Below are 18,858 nucleotides of genomic sequence, written 5' to 3'. Positions count from 1 at the left end.
ACCTGGGATTACAGGCGCCCGCCGCCACGCCCGGCTAATTTTTCTATTTTTAGTAGAGGCCAAAATGTTGGCCAGGCTGGTCTCGAACTCCTGACCTTGTGATCCACCCACCTCGGCCTCCCAAAGTGCTGGGATTACAGGCATGAGCTACCATGCCCGGCAAGAAAATCTGAACAACTTTAAATCTATGGAACACTGCAGAATTGAATGAGAAAATATCAGAGAGAATTCTAGTTTGGTGGTTCCCATGTGAGGGCTCCAGACCAGACATCAGAGTTACCTGTTAGAAATGCAAAACCCCAGGCCCGCCTCAGTCTCTCAGGGTGTGGGGCTCAAGAATGTGTGTCATAAGAAGCTATACAAATGATTCTGTGAACAAAGTTTGAGAACTGTTGTTACAGCATATCACTTATATTTTTCTGGACTGACTTTAAAACTGATCCCAGCTCTGTGTTTTCGTTTGGAATTTAGCAGAAATGAACTTATTTCAGAGTCCAAAAGAGGGATAGTTTCCTAACATTCAGACCCCCTTCATGTTGGGGACCAGTATATTCTACACTGGTTAAAGAAGACTAGAAAGGGTTTCAAGACCTTGAAATGAAAGGTACTAATTATTTTACTAACTGTATTTTCCATTTCAAGTATCTCTGATCCTATGACAGCTGATTAACTTACACAGTTGCAAAACAAAGTGGCAACAAAATATTAGAATGAATGGACTAGAAATTACAATTATATACTGTCTCAGATGAAATCACAAAATTATTTATTGCTTTTTGGTGTTTTCATTTATTTTTCTTCCTTTTTAATGTTTCAAACTTACATACTTTCAAGTGCAGTGCATTTTTTAATGTAATTTTGTTCTTTCTTGCCACTATATCTCCAAATATCACATACAAAATAATGGGGTAAAAATTGTTCTGATCTAGAATTATGATCTAGTGTAGGGCAACCCACTAAGAGGTGGTTCAAAAGATAAGAAAAACTTCCAAATTATTTTAAATAGCTATCACGTCAATGCTATTTAAAATCGGACAAGTTTGCACAATAAAGAAAATTCTGGACCAATTTTACTGATGAATATCAATGCAAACAGCTCAGAAAACATCATATACTTTTTGGTAGAAAATTTAAAGTGGTTCAGCCACTTTGAAAAATAGTCTGGCAGGTCCTCAAAAGGTTAAATATAGAGTTACCATGTGACCATATAAACCCAAGAGAAATGAAACTTGTCACAAAAATGTGTACACAAATGTTCATAGCAGCATTATCCAGAATAGCAAAAAAAAAAAAAAAAAAAAAAAAAAAAAAAAAGAAAGAAAAAGAAAAAGGAAACATCTCAAATGTCCATCAGCTAATGAATGGATAAAGTGTGGTCTACCCATACAATGGAACAGTACTAAAAATGACAAATGTCCTGATACATGCTATACATGAATAACCTTAAAAACACTATTTTAAGTGATAGATTCCAGATGTGAAAGACCATATATTATACAGTTCCATTTATGTGAAATGTCCAGAATAAGCAAAGGCATAGCAACAGAACATAGATTAGTGGTTGCCTAACCCTGGAAGGGAGGAGGAGTGAGAAAGGGGGATGAGTATGAGGCCCTCCCCTCCCCTCCCCTCCCCTCTCCTCTCCTCTCTTTTTCTTTTCAATAGATGGGGTTCACTATGTTACCCAGGCTGATCTCAAACTCCTGGGCTCAAGCAATTCTCCCACATTGGCAACCCAAAGTGCTAAGATTATAGGTGTGAGCCAGCACATCTGGCCAAGTATGAGCTTTCTTTTGGGGGTGATGAAAATACCCTAAAATGATTGTGATGCTTGCACAACTCTGTGAATATACTAAAAGCCATTTAATTATATATGCTTTCAGTGGGTGACTTGTATAGTAAGTGAATTATATCTCAATAAAGTTGTAATTTTTAAAAATCTCAGATAATTTGTTGTTAGAACACAGAAGCATATTAAAAGAATTAAAATACTGTGACCAAGTAACTACTAGAAATGCAGAGATGTTTTAATATTAGGAAACCTGTTGATATAATTTGTCATAGTTATAAATAAAATAGGGAAAGCAATTTGAACATCTCCATAGATGCTGAAAAGATATCTGCTAAAGTTCCATATTTACTTATGATAACATCGCTTAAGAAATTTTAAGAAGATAAAAAATATCATATATATCTCAACTCAAAAGCTAATGCGTACTTAATGGGGTGAAAATTTAGTAGATTCCCAACAAAGTCAGACTCAAAGATGCCTATTATTTAATAATCATTGTGGAAATTTTTATCCAATAAAATTATACAAGAGACAGAAAAAGGAGGTATGAGAATTAGAAAGCAGTTACAGTTGTCATCATTTGCAGATGATGTGATTGTTTGCTTAGAAAACTCAAGAGGATAAACCTGCAAAATATTCAAAACAATAACCCACTGAGGTGACTACACATTTACTATACCAAACCCCATAGTAAAACATAATGGAAGTAGAAAATATAATGGAAGAAAAAATCTTATTTCTAAGACCAATAAAAAATCTCTAAAAATAAACTTAAGAGACATAAAAATGCTGGTGAAACACCTTAAAAAACTTAAAAAGAGAACACCTGTTCTTGCATAGAAAGACTCCAAGTTTGTTAAATGTCGTGTTAGTAAATATGAAATATGAAAATATATTACAAAGTTATACGGACAGAAATTATGCAGTTTGGTAGGGTTGTACAAATAGACGCAATCCACTTCTGAAAATTTGTTGTATAGACACACTTGCAAATGTATAATTTATGTAAAGATGTGTCTCACTGCAGCATTGTTTATAATAGCAAAATATCAAAAACAAACTAATGTCCATTATTAAGGTAAAAACTAAATGATTGTTTAACAATGATTTATCATGTGACCGTTCTCTAAAAAATTTTTTTAAGATGGCTCTATTTTTAAGTGAAGAACTCCTTTGAAAACAAAAATATTTTTATTGATATGTACTTCTGTGATATACAATTCTGGGAAGGGAGAAGGATTTCTCTCTTAAAGAAGACATTTTCACAGAGAATACAGTAGTCTGACTTGCATACCTAGCTATCAATACAGAACCTGGCCTATTTTTGGTAGTGAGATTTTGACCTTGGTAAAAAATAGAAGTGGGCAAATCCAAAGAATCAATACAATGTTATTCTAAAATAAAAGGCCTTAATTTTTAATTGACTGTACTTTAAGAGGGTCCCTAAAAATACAGCATCCTCCTATTTTAAAATCTGGCTCATTTTAATACAAAAAGGATAACTCTATCAAAATAGCTGAAACTGGCTAATCTTATGGGAGTTGGTGTCTTCAGTGCAAAACACTAAATAGTAGGGATATGAACCCATCTATAAACTTGTTAAGCAAATCAACAGTGTTATGTTAGTAACAGAAAGTACACATGATAATTTCATTTTGTCATAGCCAAGATAGCAACAGAAGGAAACAGGAGTGTGGCATCTCTAGAATTCTCAGCGGTCTTCAGGATTCTGTTACTATAATTCTAGCAAAATTCACTAACAGGTATATTTTATCAGAAAGTTTCTTAAAGAGAGCCCTCAGCTTCCTTATCTCAGTTACCTTCTACTAACCTTCCTCTTCAACCTGACAAAGAACAGATAAATGCCTACTCACACTGCCAGTTTGTCTACAGACATTACATGTGCATGCCTGAGAAGAGGCCAACACTGAAATGAAAGACAGCTATCTGATGTAGAAACGGATGTCTGATTCTCTAGAGCTTGACTTTCCTCTACTAAAAATGGTTTGGTTCCATAAGCTTTATGGATTCATGTCTTTCAAAATATTCTCTAAATACCAATTTTAAAAGCTTTCATATACCAAGGATAAAGTGTACTAACTGCTTCAGGGAGTACAAAAACATACTAAGCAGAATTCTTGCCTTCAAGAAAACGATCTGTTTCCCTCCCTAGGACATAAACTCCAAGAAGGCATGGCCTTTTCCATCTTGTTTACCACTCCATCTCTAGCATCTATAATGGGACTTGGCAAACAGAAGGTGATCAAAATATCTGTCAACAAGTTGATAAACCAGTGAACATGGAAACAAAGCCAATATGCTTTGAACAATAAGAGACTATGCCATGTTCAACTGTATTCAATGTTCTAAGAGCAGCAGAAATCAAAAATATTAGGGTAGGCTGAGATAGTCTGAGAAGGCAGGGGGAAAATGGTAGTGGTGCCATCCTAGAAGGAAGGATTTAGATGAAGAAGAGGAGGGAAACAAGAATGGCAAAGACGAGAGATGAAGAGATCATATCTGTCAGAGGCAAGCGAGGGGGCCTGGGTGACCAAAAGAGGAGGCGGCAGCTAGATGAGATGTGGATACAAGGGCAGACTGCAGAAGGCCCAGGAAAATCAGCCACTGGATTCCACTTGGTCGGAACGTACCTTTCAAAAATCATTTTCTGCATCCCCATTTTAACCTCTAAAGGAAACTGAGTCTCAGAGGAGGTATAAATCTTTAAAAAGCAATAGGGCAATGCGACCAAAAACCAATCTTGGGGGCCTACATAAAGGTAAAGTTTGGGTTATAAAAAAAGTCTTAATATAAGTTCCATAGTTTACTAAAATTCATGGTTTATCAAAGAATAATAAAGGTCATAAACCTGAATTCACTAGCAACTTTCACACAAAGATACATACACTGTTAAGTGAAACTTACTTTCATCATCACAGCAGGGTAAATTTAATATATTTTTTAGTAATTCTCAACTAATATTAACCAGAGAATGACGCTATTCACTAATTCTGGAAGAACTAGAAATACATAGATGTCAAAAGCTCCAAATGGTTCTTTGTTAAACAGTCACAATTTTGAAGACAGCTTTAGATAAACCCAACAATTGAGATACTGTAAATATCCTTGCTCTTTCATCAATCTCTAGCTATATTTAGTAGCATGGTTTCCTTTGTTCAAGAATTATTTTTGATAACTGCATATTTATATTCTCCAAAGCAGAGTACTTTGGGCATATTTGTTAAGTGAATGGACGGCTGCATGGATGGACAACAAATAAACCAAATAACTGTATTAAGCTGAAAAGTAATGAATGTAATGCTTCATATAAGTGGATCTTAGATTCAGCCAGGGCTAAGGCTTCCAGACTTTCACCAACACGTCTTTCACATTTAGCTACAATCAGACTATGATTAAAATAGATAGAGGGAGCAGGAAAGTTTGGTAGCTAAGAGAAGAGTTACCCTAGGCAAGGATGGTGGTGCTTATGAGAGCAGAGGTGGATTGACTGTGAAGCTAATGAAGGTTCAGCGTCAGGGCCTCTTGCAAGGGCCCTTCCAAGGCCCTTGGAGAAGCCCTAGTAATGTGTTCACATGGTCATATATTTCTGTAAAATTTATCAAAGTAAGGTATAATAGAATTCATTCTTCTTAAGTGGGCCCTCAAAATAAGTTTCAGGCCCCACACAACCTGGGTCTGCCCCTGTGTAAGAGGTAGGAAGAGGTCAGTAGTAGGAGAAATGCTGATAGTTATGGAGAACATCATCGGAGTAGTGGGAACAGGAGCTTGGATGCCAATCAAATTTCTGGGCAGCTTTTTTTTTTTTTTTTTTTAAATATATATACCATTTCTTAGGCTCATAGTTCTCATATCATGACTTTCCTTTCAGCTTATACATCTTTGCAAATGAAGTCATAAGAGACATTCAGCTGTTACAAACTTCATGTCAAGCTTTGAAGTGCTTTTTAATAGCAGAAATATTTGGCTCACGTGTGGGCTTTATAGCTATGGTAAATACCTCTTAGTTATCTGTCGCTCCTGTTATTCCACACCTCAAATGTGGAGGAGAAATTCTGCATATGCATTGAGGTACTAAAAAAGAGTATTGAACTCTATCTTAGCGCTTTTGTGAATGGCTTCCTTTTATTTCTTCTCTTGTGGAACGAATACTTTCATCACATTGTACTGGTTATGGGTGGGAAGGCGGTGGATGGAGGGAGAATACTGACTATTACATCAGTGGCTGGCCGTTTCTCTTAGCTTCTTGACAGTTAAGTGATCAAGTTGCTCCTTAATATAAGATCAAGGCATTTCAAGGACTAACTCAATCTATCTATTCTCTAGAAAGTGCTTTGGTAGACTTTGAACAAAATGCTTGCAGGGTTCAAAAGAAAAGAAACTGACCGCAACTAGTATGAGATAAAGATGGGGGAAAAAACCCACCCTTATCTTGGAGGTTTCTATATGACTATTATTGTCACATAGTCTATATGTCCAGGTACATATCAGAACAATATATCTAGAAATAGCAGTTTTGAGAACAGAAAAATAGAAACAAAGGCCATGTATTAAGCATTTGGGATATGTCTTTGTTGAACAATGACATTTTGCTTCTTTATGTAACTTAATTATTTTATGAAGAGATGACAGAAAATACTATTGCACTCCATAAGTTAAACACTTGACATTTTTATTCCTCAAAATGCAACATTTTAGAAATCTAGATATGTTTATTAATTAGTGATTATTAACACCCAGTAAACAACATTATGTCTTGTAAAAACACAATCTCTCTTCACAGCATGAAGCTGAAATCTATTATTCCCTGATTCCATATGCTGAAATACACTCAGATGGTCACAAATGACCTTAAACATTAAATAAATGTAAATGAGGACAACACAGAAAATGCACTTTTGATTGATAACTAAAAGACCAGGTTGAAAATCATGTCCAAAAATGAAGTCCTCTCCAGAAGGATAAGGCCGTCTGCACTATGAAGGAAAGGCCGTCCTAACAACGGGGACCCCACAGGTAACGGCAGACCCTTTCTCTTTCTCTCAACCTACCCCAGGTTTTCTGGGAAACAGAAGTGGTTTGTTCATTTATATGAGAAACACAGAATATGCTGTCCCCTGTGCCACCAGCCTACTCCCAACATTTTAAGCAGGATTTAAAAATACATATATGGACACTTCATTACATTCACCAATTAATATAAGAGAAAAAAATTATTGCTATTCCATAGCCTCACACCAATATGTGTCGTCACTTTGGTTTTTAAGCATTGTAGCTATTTTCGTTTCTGAGGCCAGCACACCCAGACCACTGGCCGCCAGGGCTGTACTGTGGGTGTGTCCAAGAGAAATAAGTCTGTAGGCCTTGTCTGTTAATGAATAGTTTATATAACTAATAAAAAAAATCAAACTGGGAAGTTGGGGTGGGAAAGTGTCTTCACAATAGGGAAAATTCAAACTACCAAAGGATGACAGCTTCACAGTAATAAAGAAAACAGTTAATTTAACATGGAGTTATTCTAATAATGTCTGTGGTTAAATGAATGAGAAAAAATACACAAATACAGATATTTCATGTGAAAACTATGAAATGATTACTCGCTTCTCTAGATCCATTACCAACAGGGCAAAAATAAAATGTAGCATCATAGTACACACCATTGTTTTGGTTAAGAGCAAGCATTCCTCCTAGTTTGTATAAGAATTAACAGAACGTAAAAGGGAATGGACACCTAGACTATTTTAAAATCATGGAACAGAGCAGGGTTTCTCAATGTTGGCACTATTGACATTCTGGGCCAGATGTTTCTTTGTTGTATGGGGGCGTCCTATGCAACATAGGATGTTCAGTGGAATCCCTGGTCTCTACCACTAGATGCCAGTAGCAACACTCCCCGCTCTCCTACCAAGTCATGACAACAAAAAAAATGTCTCCAGGGAATGCCAAAAGTCCCCTTGGGGACAAAACTGCTCCTAGGCTGAGACTCACTGGAAGAGAGCCATTTAAGGAGTTCCCAGGCCTGGCTTCTCCCAACCTCATACTGTCTAATCATAAATCATCCCCTACCCAGTGTTTAATATACTTATCTTGTTTTCTCATCTCTTAATTGGAGATAATGAGAGTGTTTGTCTGCCTCATAGTATTCTAGTGAGCATTAAATGAGATAATACTTGTAAAGTGCTTAAAACAGTGCCTGACACACAGTAAGTGCTCAATAAATGTTAGCTGTTATTATTTTTCATAACCATCCATAGTATCAAGAAAAACAATTTCAATCAGAGTTTTTTTTAATGCAGAAAGGTATCTTACCAGCTTGATATTTTCTGGGTCTTAAAAACACCAGCCTTCTGATTCCTTGTGATGATGTCTTGCACATCTACAGGACACAGTTAAGAAAATGTCTGCAGTGATCCTGAACTGACTGAAAAAAAAAAAAAAAAAAAAAAAAAAAAGGTCCAGAAACTCTTATCTCGCTCTGTTGCCCAGGCTGGAGTGGCATGATTTCGGCTCACTGCACCCTCTACCTCCTGGGTTCAAGTGATCCTCCCACCTCAGCCTCCCTAGTAGCTGGAACTACAGGCATGAGCCACCACACCCAGCTACTTTTTCTATTTTTAGAGAGATGGGGCTTCACCATGTTGGCCAGGCTGGTCTCAAACTCCTCTCCTCAGGTAATCCACCTGTCTCAGCTTCCCAAAATACTGGGATTGCAAGCGTGAGCTACTGCGCCTGGCCGATCTTTTTATCATGCATGGGATGAGTACTGTGAAAGGAGAAGAGCTGCATGTGGGGTGGGAAGCAGGATGCTGACTTGCCACAGGAAAGCTCTTTCGCTTCCCTGGGCTGCATTTTATCACCTGAGATGGATCATCATGGCAAGCCCCAGAGTTATGAGTGCTGATGGGAAATGACTGTCCCATAGGTGCCATGTCCTACTTGCTTAAAAGGGCAAGGAGTCCAAAGGCAAGCCTCTCTGTCAGCAGGGAGGGCAATGTCAGTCTCCCGAGACTTTTCAGTGTGAAGTATTTCCAATCTCCTAAATGCTACTAGGGAGGGGTGGAGAGGAGCAGCAGGATGAGACTTGGGAGGAAATGAGTAGAAAAAGATGGAGAAAATCTTGGAGAATCTTTGAGAGAAAATGAATTACTGAAGAAAGTCAGTTCAGTGAAAAGTCCCCTGAAGAACTGTCTTTACAGACTTACGCTATGGCCTTTGGCATGGAAAGACTTGTACAAAAGAGCCATATTTATGGAAGACATGTTTTCAGGAGCTGGTTCATTACATCACCCAGCGCCATATTTACAAGAGCCCATCGGAAAAAATTGTCAGGTTTCAGCACCCGGAAAAGCTGGTCTGCAGATCAAGGGATGTTGCTTCCACTTCCCGGCATGATAACTCTTAGAGTTGATCCTCTCTTTCTCTTTGCTCCAGCACCTGTGCAACTCAGAGCCAAATGTGTGGCCTAACTCTAACAACCACAAGAGACCCTGTTGCATATACTTTCTCTACTGACCTCTATTCCTGGCTTCATCATATTTTCCTGGCTTTCCAATTTCCAACTGCCCTCACTTTCCTATTCATTTTATATGGTATATTCTATGTGTCATGGTAACAAGCCTCAAAATCCCTCTTTTGGAATAAGGCAGGTTTAAATAGTCAAGAAATAAAATAATTCCAGTGAAGGCTACAAGCTGAACTAAATTGGGCCCATGGGGAGGACACCAAGCAGACAAGCGATGTTCTCCTATTGCTCAGAAAAACAGGTTTCCTGCATGCTCAAAGCAAGCATTGACCAAGATCTCCCTGCAAAAACAGAGCCACAGGACTTTTTAACCCAAATCTCTGCTTGAACCACCAGGCACACCCATTTCTTCTCTGAGTGAATAAGCAGGTACTGTGATAGCTTTCTTCCCCCAGGGGTGGGTAGGAAAAATCAATTAGGTCTCCTAATGAAGGGCTTTGTTGAGGTTTACAAAAGTGCTATAATGCAGACTTTTTTTTTTTCCTGGGTGAACTTTCCTGTATGCAAATTAAATACCGTTAAATTACATTCATTAAAAAAATAAAAGAGACTAATTTGCCTACTTGTTTTGATTAACTAAAATGACACATCGGCCTACAGTTCTGTCTATTTCAGGAAGAAAGTATTTCAGGAAAGTCTTCTAAATGAAATGTCTTGCAGAAAAGGACAGCTGACATCTTTATTCTGAGAAGAACAAAATTAGTAAAGAGTCAGCTGACAACTGTTTTTGATTAAGTTCCCCCACACTCTGGCCACACCCTCCTTAGAGTTTCCATGGCATCCAACCGCATGCCATAATGTGCCCGGTACACCTGTAGAGTCGTATGAGTACATGACTAATCTATCAAGCAAAACATATTATTTTGTTAGTGGAGGTAATACTTTTTATAAAATAGTCTCAGGGAAGTTAAATTATATAACTCAGAAAACCTATTAATAATTTTTAGTAAACATCTTAACACTATATACTTTTATACAATTTATAAACCTGTGACTCCAGGTGGTCAGGCTGAAGCAAACATATGTATTTATATTCTAGAAGCAATTTTTTAAATAAAAAAAAATCCACAGCAGTATTTAGGCTGCTTTATTTTTAGAACTGGACAGGAAATATGTTTTGTGGTTTAAGAGGTTTTTTTAAATATTAAAATGAGCATGAGAAGAAAAAATGTCAACAGTATTTTAAAATATTACCTTAAGAGATAAACTCAGATCTCCTGCTCCCCACCCTTTACTTTAGGTCAGATTTTGATGGTTCTTCTGGATGGCACTGTGTCCAATAATAGATTTTATCATTCTTCTGTGTCACCTCAGGGTAATAAAGGAAACCCCATCACATTGAGTCAATATGTCCAGGATAGTGTTCAACACAACAGGCCAAATCGTGTTCTCTGAACCGCACCCACCTTCTGGAGCACTTCAGTGGGAGGGACTGGGTGCAAAGAAAGCCTCAATGTGATTTCTGATTAAATGAATACAGAGTAGTTGCCTCCAATCCCCTTGTCTAGGCAACTGGACTTCCAGAGCTACAGGATATATGTTTGTGGCTAAAAGGAAACCGGAATTCTATCTCTAGGTTTTCTTCTCAAATAAAGCCCTGTTCAGAGGTAGGGCTCCATTTCAATTTTGTTTCAGTTGATTTTTATTCTTAAAAAATAGTTTTATATAATAGTAATTTAAATAAATTATATACATGTTATATGTATGTATCATATTGTTAAAAATATCAGCCTCCTCCTGCAATTAGCAATTATTTACCAGTAGTTATATATACATTTTGAGAGTTGTCATGTTCTTTAAGCAAGAAAATATTTTAAAAATAATAACACTGTGATTCATAAAGCACCACTTTCTTGGTTTATGTTATCTTTATTTTCGTTGGAATACCAAAAAACCAAAAATGAGGGTAGGAAACTATGAGATTATAATATAAACCCTATTCATTTTGATCTCTCAAGGTTTTTCTTTTTAATGCTTAATGTGGCAATATTTGCTAATTTAAGGCTGCAAAATATTCTTAAATGTGCTTATTACTCACATGAATTGAGAAGATGCCATAGAGGTACTATAAACTCTGTTAGCAATGCCAATTGTTATGTTTATGGATGAGAGGCCTTTATTTCCAGAGTATGGTAAGAAAATGCAAGATGAGGTTCACCAAATCATTTTAGCTTTTGGTGACCCGGAATGGTTTAAGTGGAAAAAACATAAGCTTTGAAGTCAAATGAACCTGGCTTCTAGTGCTAGTTCTGATACTCGGTGGCTGTGTGTCCTTGGGTAAATTAATCTCTCTGAGCTCCATCTCTAAAACAGAAATAATGATACCTATTTGTTAGGCTTAATGGAGTATCACATACGATAGGCCTGGCACATAGTAGGTGCCCAATTCATGTCAATTCATTACCTTAGTGTATAATTTAGGCAAAAGCTTTGGTAGGATGAAGAGGCTGGTAAAGTAACTAACTTGAGGTTTGGCAGTTACACTTTATTTTCTTTCCCTGCTGCTTAGAATTAATTACCTTAACCGGGCACAGTGGCTCATGCCTGTTGAGCCCAGAAGTTCAAGACTGCCTGAGACCCCATTCTCCACAAAAAGGAGAAAAAAGAAAAAAAAAGTTAGAATTATGTGAACATTTATACTGTAGAATTTAAATAACCAAAGTTATCAAAGGACTTCTGCCCTTCATGTGTATAAATGTATTCTAGCCAAGGATAGGTACTAGACCTATCTTGTTCACTATTGTATCTTTAGCACCTGTAATGACATGCCATTAATATTGGTTGAATTAATTTTAATTTAATTCCAAAAATAGATATTTGTTGAGTTGCTACCCAATGTGAGGCACATAGAGTTTACTTATGACTCATCAGTAGATGGAAGTACAGCCGGCATTGGAAGAAGAAGCCTGGACACAGGAAGATGGCCTGGGATTTCCACGTTGTCAACCATCTATAGTACAGGCTGCACAGTCCACACGAAGCTTCACTCATTAGTTACTCAAGTCAGGGATTCTATTAAATAAAAATAATGTTAAACCAGGGGTGTCTCCTTTAAAAAGCACAGGAGATTTACCCATTTTTGGAGAATCCTAAGTTCAAGATCTGTGACCCACACTGTGCATACTATGGGGATAAGATGCTTACAGAGAAATGGGTCACCAAACATTGGAATCTTCTGCATAGAACTGCCAGATGTTTATTAAGGCAGGGCGCCTGTGCTGGGCACATTAGTGACTGTAGCCAGAGAGGGATGCTCACCTTCAGGAGTTCTACTTTTATTCATCATAATTTAGAAGAGGCTTAGTATCAATAATAGCTCAGTATACCATGTGTCTCTCCTATTCCTAGGTCATTGTTATCACAAGCTACAAACCTTATGGAGTAATTATTATATGTGGGCTGTTGAAGATTTCTTTCTTGACACTAAGGGGGCATTACCAAAAAAAAAAAAAAAAAAAAAAAGAAAGAAAAAGAAAAGGAACACGTTTCACACTATTTTGGAATAAATTTCACAACTGGACAAACGAAATGATCCCGTTTCTAATTTATCCTTTGTTCTCTTGGGGTACAGAGAAAATGGAATCTGTAGGGAAAAGCAGCTCTCAGGTGTGGGGGCTTTGGGTTCATAGACCCAGCAATGCAGTTTAAGGAGACCAAGGAGACCTTAGGGAAAACTACCCATGAATCTAAGAAAATATTTGTGACTTAAAAAATTCATTTTTACCTCAAGTCTTAATATCTTTCCAGACATCTCTGTTTCATAAATCTCAGATCAATATCTAGCTTTTCAGAATCAAGATGGAAAACTCAAGAAGACATAGGCAATCCATTTGATATATTTTAGGGAAATAATAAATAACCTCAAAACTGGTTGACATGCTTCTGTGATATAAAGATTCAGAACCAATCCATTCATTGCCTCACATACTAAAACAAATAGAAATAATATAAAATTAAAAGGAAATATCACGAAATGCTATTTTGAAGAGGTAAAAATCAGAATCTTAGAAGCTTAAGAGACTGAGAAGATTCAGTTGGATTCATTAAATACAGAAGCCAAGAACAAACAAAAACAATTTTTAAAATGATAAGAATAATATACAGGCCAATACTCAGATGTGATATGCCATTGCCAGGTCGATTTTCAATTACATTTCACTGATGTATTCATTTGTTTCTTAATGTGCTCATCTTGCCCATTAAGAATAATTAGCAGCTTTACTAAGAGATTTTCTGGCTTCTGGCAATGTTTCTCCCCCTTTTTTTGTTGACATCTACTTTTACTTTTTAGAAAGTAATTTTTGAATAATATCCTACAACTGCCATATAATTTAGGCTTCCTAAAATTTTAAAGGAAAGATGTAAACAGTAATTTTTAAATAAGTTTGTTTCAATCTATATGCATCAATAGTATGTGATTCAGTGAATTAGTTATTCTTACAGAAAGTGGGCACACAAATAGAAAAAAAAAATCATTCATATTAACCTCAGTCAGTGAAACAGATGACAACGAATACCAATTGTAAGCTCTGTTAGCAAATCAAGAATAGCATTAGTATTAAAAGCAGGAAAAACACATTGCCAATTTTAAGGCTTTATGCATGCTTTTTCTCTTAATTAAAAAAAATTAGATCTAGTTACAACAGAAAAAGGCACACAAACATAGTGTTCTATGTTCTAACAACTGCATGGTAAAAACTGAACTCCATCAGGAAAGTCCTAAGAGATGAAATAAAACACACTACCAATTTTGGTCTGCATCCTGAAAAGACCTACTTTATCTACTTTGTAAAGTTCTTCCCCTCCTGCCCTTTGGCACCCCGCTATATTAAACCCATTGTAAAACCCAGCACAATAAAGCAGTCTCAGGGCTGAGCTTCTGAGGACCAAATGTTAAAAATCCATTTTCTTGGGAGGGGGCTGTACCAGTCATTTCTTTGAAAGGCCGGCAGAATGAATACAGAATCTGAGATTTCCTCTCTGATTTCAAAAGCTGGCATGGCATCTTTGTTGTTTAAAGCAAAGGTGTGTTAATTAATGACATTAGCATTGCTTCCTTTCTTTGGAAGCTCTGTAGTTTAGCTCAATAATAATTTTAGAACAAATAGATTTACATACTGACTACAGATGTTTCCCATAGTTTGATAAAAGTTCTAATTGGTTTCTGATGCTATTAAATAAGACACCTGCTGACTTGAAAAAAACCTTAGGTTACTGGGCCCAAGCTGAAAGTTTCTGTGGCTAAAATAATCTTCTCTTGTCCAATAATCCTGCTCCCCCCAACCCTCTAAAAATGCGCTGGGGCTGAGCTGGCATACCTGAGCTTCCTCTTGCTCTGTATTCCCTGACATAAGGAGGAGGAGCCCAGTGAAATGATACATGGATACGTGCATGAAATAACTCAGAATAAAGCAGAGTGAATGAAACAACATCCGCTCATCTTCAGGAATGTTTTGAAAAACTTGAGACAGTCTCAAGAACGTGATTAAAATCCTGCATTTTAAAAAAGGAAGCACCTTTTGTGATCTCTTTCCCTTGTGTGAAAGGCCAAGATTGTGATTGGCTGTTTTTCCTTCCTGAATTTTTTTTAAGTCTGTCAGACAATTAGCTGGGTGGGGCTCGGTAGAGCATACAAGTGTTACTGAACAATATTAGCTACTGTGCTTCTCGTACCTCCTTTCTCCTGTTTGAGCAGCTTGATGAAGCTGCTGCATATTTTCAAAAAATCATATGGCAGAAGTCGAAAAAGAAAATCCGAAATAGATTGTATGTAAGATGCCACAGAAATCAAAACTGCTTTGGCAGTTTAGAAGCTTAAAATTCAAATCAGTAGATTGTCTCCCTCATAATGTAAATGTAAGGCACACCAAAAAAAAAAAAAAAAAAAAAAAAAAAAATCCAAAGCAAACATATCTTCCACTTTTCCTCTCAGTTTCTAACGGCTGTTAACTGCCCCTGAACAAATCAGCTCGACTGCTAAAGTAGCCACAAATTATGCTTACTTTCTTAAAGTACAGTTCAATTTTCATGAACTCTGTGTACATATTAGCAAAGCATAATCTAATGGAGTTTGAACTGTAATAGCATAGCAGAAAAACAGAGATAGCATGTATAATCCTAAATAAAGTCCTAAATAAAAGGAAATAATGAAGAACTGACAGCTGTTTCCAGTGGGGGATATAGGTAACCCCTCAGCAATTAGAGCAGGCACAATATTACACAGTACATACAATATCAAGTGCATAAAGGTAATAACAAACATGAAGCTGGAAGTTAATATTTGCCAGCAATATCCAAATACAATAAATACCAAATAATTTATTTTACACTGGCAAATTCCAATGGAAATAAAAGAACAAGAATGCTTGGAAATTATGAAACAATTTTTCTTCTTGCCTCGGGAGGTCCACAAAACATAGGCCCCTTTAATGAGAGATGTCTATAAAAATCCATGGAAAGAAAAAAACCCACGGAGTCGTATGCAAGGAATTCATATATTTCTACTTTTTCTTAATTACTTATCATGTATGTGGGGGAGGAAGCTCTCTTTTAATACCCCATGCTGTCTTTCTTTATATCAATTGTTACTCAGCCGGGAAAAAGGAATGAGCACAACAAACCCGTTTTCTATCTGAATAAGGATACTTCTGATGGCCTTTTCATTCCCATCAGTTAACAGAACTTCTTTGACATCTGCAGAAATAGCAACCTGAAAAAAAAAAAGGGAGCACAGCAAACAATGAGCAAATATGCTTGTCTGTGTGGAAGTGAAGACAGGAGTGACAAGCCTTCAGTATCATGCTTCCTCACCTATTTCTCTGTAACAATCTTCAATCTTTTTTTCATTTTATGTCTGCATTATTTTAATCATTCAATCAAATCAGTCAATACTTTTATCATTCCATTTGCGGGAGCCTCTATCTTGCTATCATTCTGTTCGGTAATTGCATTGTGACAGCGGATGATGGTATTCTGAGAGGCTTTCATTTGTGGGCTTCTGTTTATCTAGTAGAGCCATCATACAAGGCTGTCACTCTGCCTTTCAGCTTGCTTCTGTCTGACTGCCTGATGCCCTTCATATAACTTTGCATTGCAGGCAGATGGCTTTGTGAGGGTAATTTTTTTGTGAGCTTTGACATGCTCGCACATTGGGCTGTAACCTCGACACATTGTATAAGAGCGACAGGTTTGTCAAATGCCAATCAGTGTAACAATATGCTTTTATTTGTAGAGACATAAAAACTTGTCTAATGCACTGTGCTGCTACATAATATCTCCTGAATACATGACTCAGAACCCAGAGAATGGGGAACGACGTTCCTGAATGGCCAATCTAATTCAAAAGAATCTAATTACTGAGCGCTCTGGATCATGTTTGTTGGTGTAATAATGCAGGCAAAACATTAGCAGCTATATCATGGTGCTCCAACTGTGATTCGCCGGGCTATTCCTGTATCTTAGCAAATGGGACTATAATCTGAAAAAAAAAAAAAAATGCTTTCGCTATGGCAAAGAAAGACTGTGCGAGGCCTGGAATGTCACAACAAGCAATATTGACTACACTGAGGTAAAATGTTTCTGCTCATCGAGGCAACCATAAAATCAATATGATCCGAAAGTAAGTCAATCTAGAAGGTCTCTCAAGACCCGGCAGCTTGACCGCAGCTGATGCTGTTGACGGTTCTCTGACCCAGCAGTTGGAGGCCCTGGAACATTTTTCCTTTTGTTCCTCCCTCTGAATGGGATTGGAATGGAGAAAAGACCTACCATGAGCCCAGCCAAGCATGTCATGCCACCCCCTAGCTCACACACAGCAAGGGCCCTGAAAGAGAGAAAAGAAATGGTAGAACCCATACAAATTAGATGAAAATGGTCAGAGAGAGATATATGTTACAAGAACAAATTGCCATCTGCAGTAAGAACGGCGCTACCAGGAAGTTGTAGAGACATGACTAGGCTACCTCATGTCGTTTTGCGTTTTAAAAATAATTATGAAATAGAAAAGTCACAAAGCAGGCAAATCAGTGGGGGTTCCCTCATTAGTGTTCACTGCAACATTACCACCGCTGAGCTGAAAAATCTGAGAAGGTTCCCTTTTTTTCCCTTGTCAATGGCGCTGTCTTTTAGAACTAAACTAGCTAGAGTAGCGAAAGATAATTGTTAGGAAAGGATAACACTGTTAATCCACATTCATTCCTTCAAAAACAGTTAGACAAGTAAATGAAGAATATATGTGAGTGTGTATATACCTATATTATAGACACATACACACAACACACACAAAATAAATAGATGCACTCCTGAATTAAAAAAAAAAAATTCTAAAACAAACTGAAACATTTTGGAAAGCTGAACAGTCTCCATAAAGAACAATTACACAAAGAGTATTTAGCAATTAACACTTAAATTACAATTGACCCCAACACAACACAGTGAATAAACAATGCAGGGACATAATATGGTTAAGCCAGCAAACCCAGGCTAAAGTAATGACTGGGCTCTGACTTCACAGCTCAAAAGTAGAGCAGCTCAGAGTTAAAGCTGACAGTCTAGGGGGGCACTCTGCACTTACCTTCCCCTTTGTGCCTAAATATCAGCCCTCAACGTGTGACATTCTCGCCCTGGCCCACTGCTCGCTGATTGGAGCTCCAGTCAAGCTTAAGCACAGCGAGATGAGCAAACGCCAGACTTCCAGGGCAGCTCTGCAGCCCACATTCAAAATTGCCCTGTTCTTATTTATATGCTTAGACTCTTAGGACTGTTTCCTCTTCCCAGTTTGGGAAGTTTATTACCTCAAGAGGAGAAAAACAGCAAAATTAAAAGGGAGGGAGAGGTGGGAAGAGGGGGAAAGGGAGGAGAAGGAGCCAAGCAAGGACATTAATATTTCAAAACATACTTAATGAGTGTTTGGTTGTTCAAAGCAATTATAGACTGGTTGGTAAATATGGACCCACAGAGCTTAAAAAAATACATATTACTGACCCAATCTTGTAAGTACATACTGTTAAAACACACGCTATGATCACTAGTGACTTATCTGGAATAATAATGGGCTATTCAGGAAGTATATATTGAATGACTTCTATAAAATGATAATTAAAATGAAAAACCTATATTTTCTGGGTCTACCAAACATCTTCAGAATTTTCAAATGATTTTTTTTTTCCTGAATTCCATCCATGGGTTTGATCTGTAATGCACACTAACAGTTGAAAACACTTATTTCTGTAGCATGAATCCATAATGCTAATTTATAGTTCACAAATACATATTGTTAGATATATAAAAATACTTTTAAAACCAGGGGTGGGATGGCATCTTTAAATAATAGCTGTGAGGTATTTATTTATCAGACATTCTGTAGTGACTTCCCTGGCAGAAGTTTAAAGAATGTCTTTGGTTGTATTTTTTTTTTTTTTTTTTTTTGACCTTCACAATCAGTAAGGATTGATTGGAGCTTCACTTTTGTTTCCCCCAAATCAAAGTGAAATAAAATGCCTTGAGTGGAAATCAAAAGCCTTTGACA

The 18,858-nt window shown here is 37.1% G+C and overlaps 1 protein-coding gene across 4 annotated transcripts in view; it reads right to left on the bottom strand.

Moving 5' to 3' along the window:
• The window catches only part of LOC105464946 (calmodulin-lysine N-methyltransferase), a 410,262-nt gene that overhangs the window by 50,174 nt on the left and 341,230 nt on the right, over positions 1 to 18,858 (bottom strand). For 2 of the 4 annotated variants that reach the window (XM_071076648.1, XM_011713118.2), the window contains exons 5-7: positions 17,100 to 17,154; positions 15,978 to 16,041; positions 8,120 to 8,186 (exon numbers count right to left, since the gene is read on the bottom strand). The exons of 1 other annotated variant lie outside the window; for it this stretch is intronic. In XM_071076648.1, coding sequence (XP_070932749.1) covers positions 8,120 to 8,186; positions 15,978 to 16,041; positions 17,100 to 17,154 — 186 coding nt within the window. Of the gene's footprint in view, positions 1 to 8,119; positions 8,187 to 15,952; positions 16,042 to 17,099; positions 17,155 to 18,858 lie in introns of all 4 variants that reach the window. One more of the 4 variants, XM_011713119.2, reaches the window with a different exon arrangement.

Source organism: Macaca nemestrina, chromosome 13, assembly GCF_043159975.1.
Source record: "Macaca nemestrina isolate mMacNem1 chromosome 13, mMacNem.hap1, whole genome shotgun sequence".
Classification (NCBI taxonomy): Eukaryota; Metazoa; Chordata; class Mammalia; order Primates; family Cercopithecidae; genus Macaca; species Macaca nemestrina.
The sequence above is the reverse complement of the archived record's forward strand: the minus strand, read 5'-3'. Positions and strand labels throughout refer to the sequence as shown.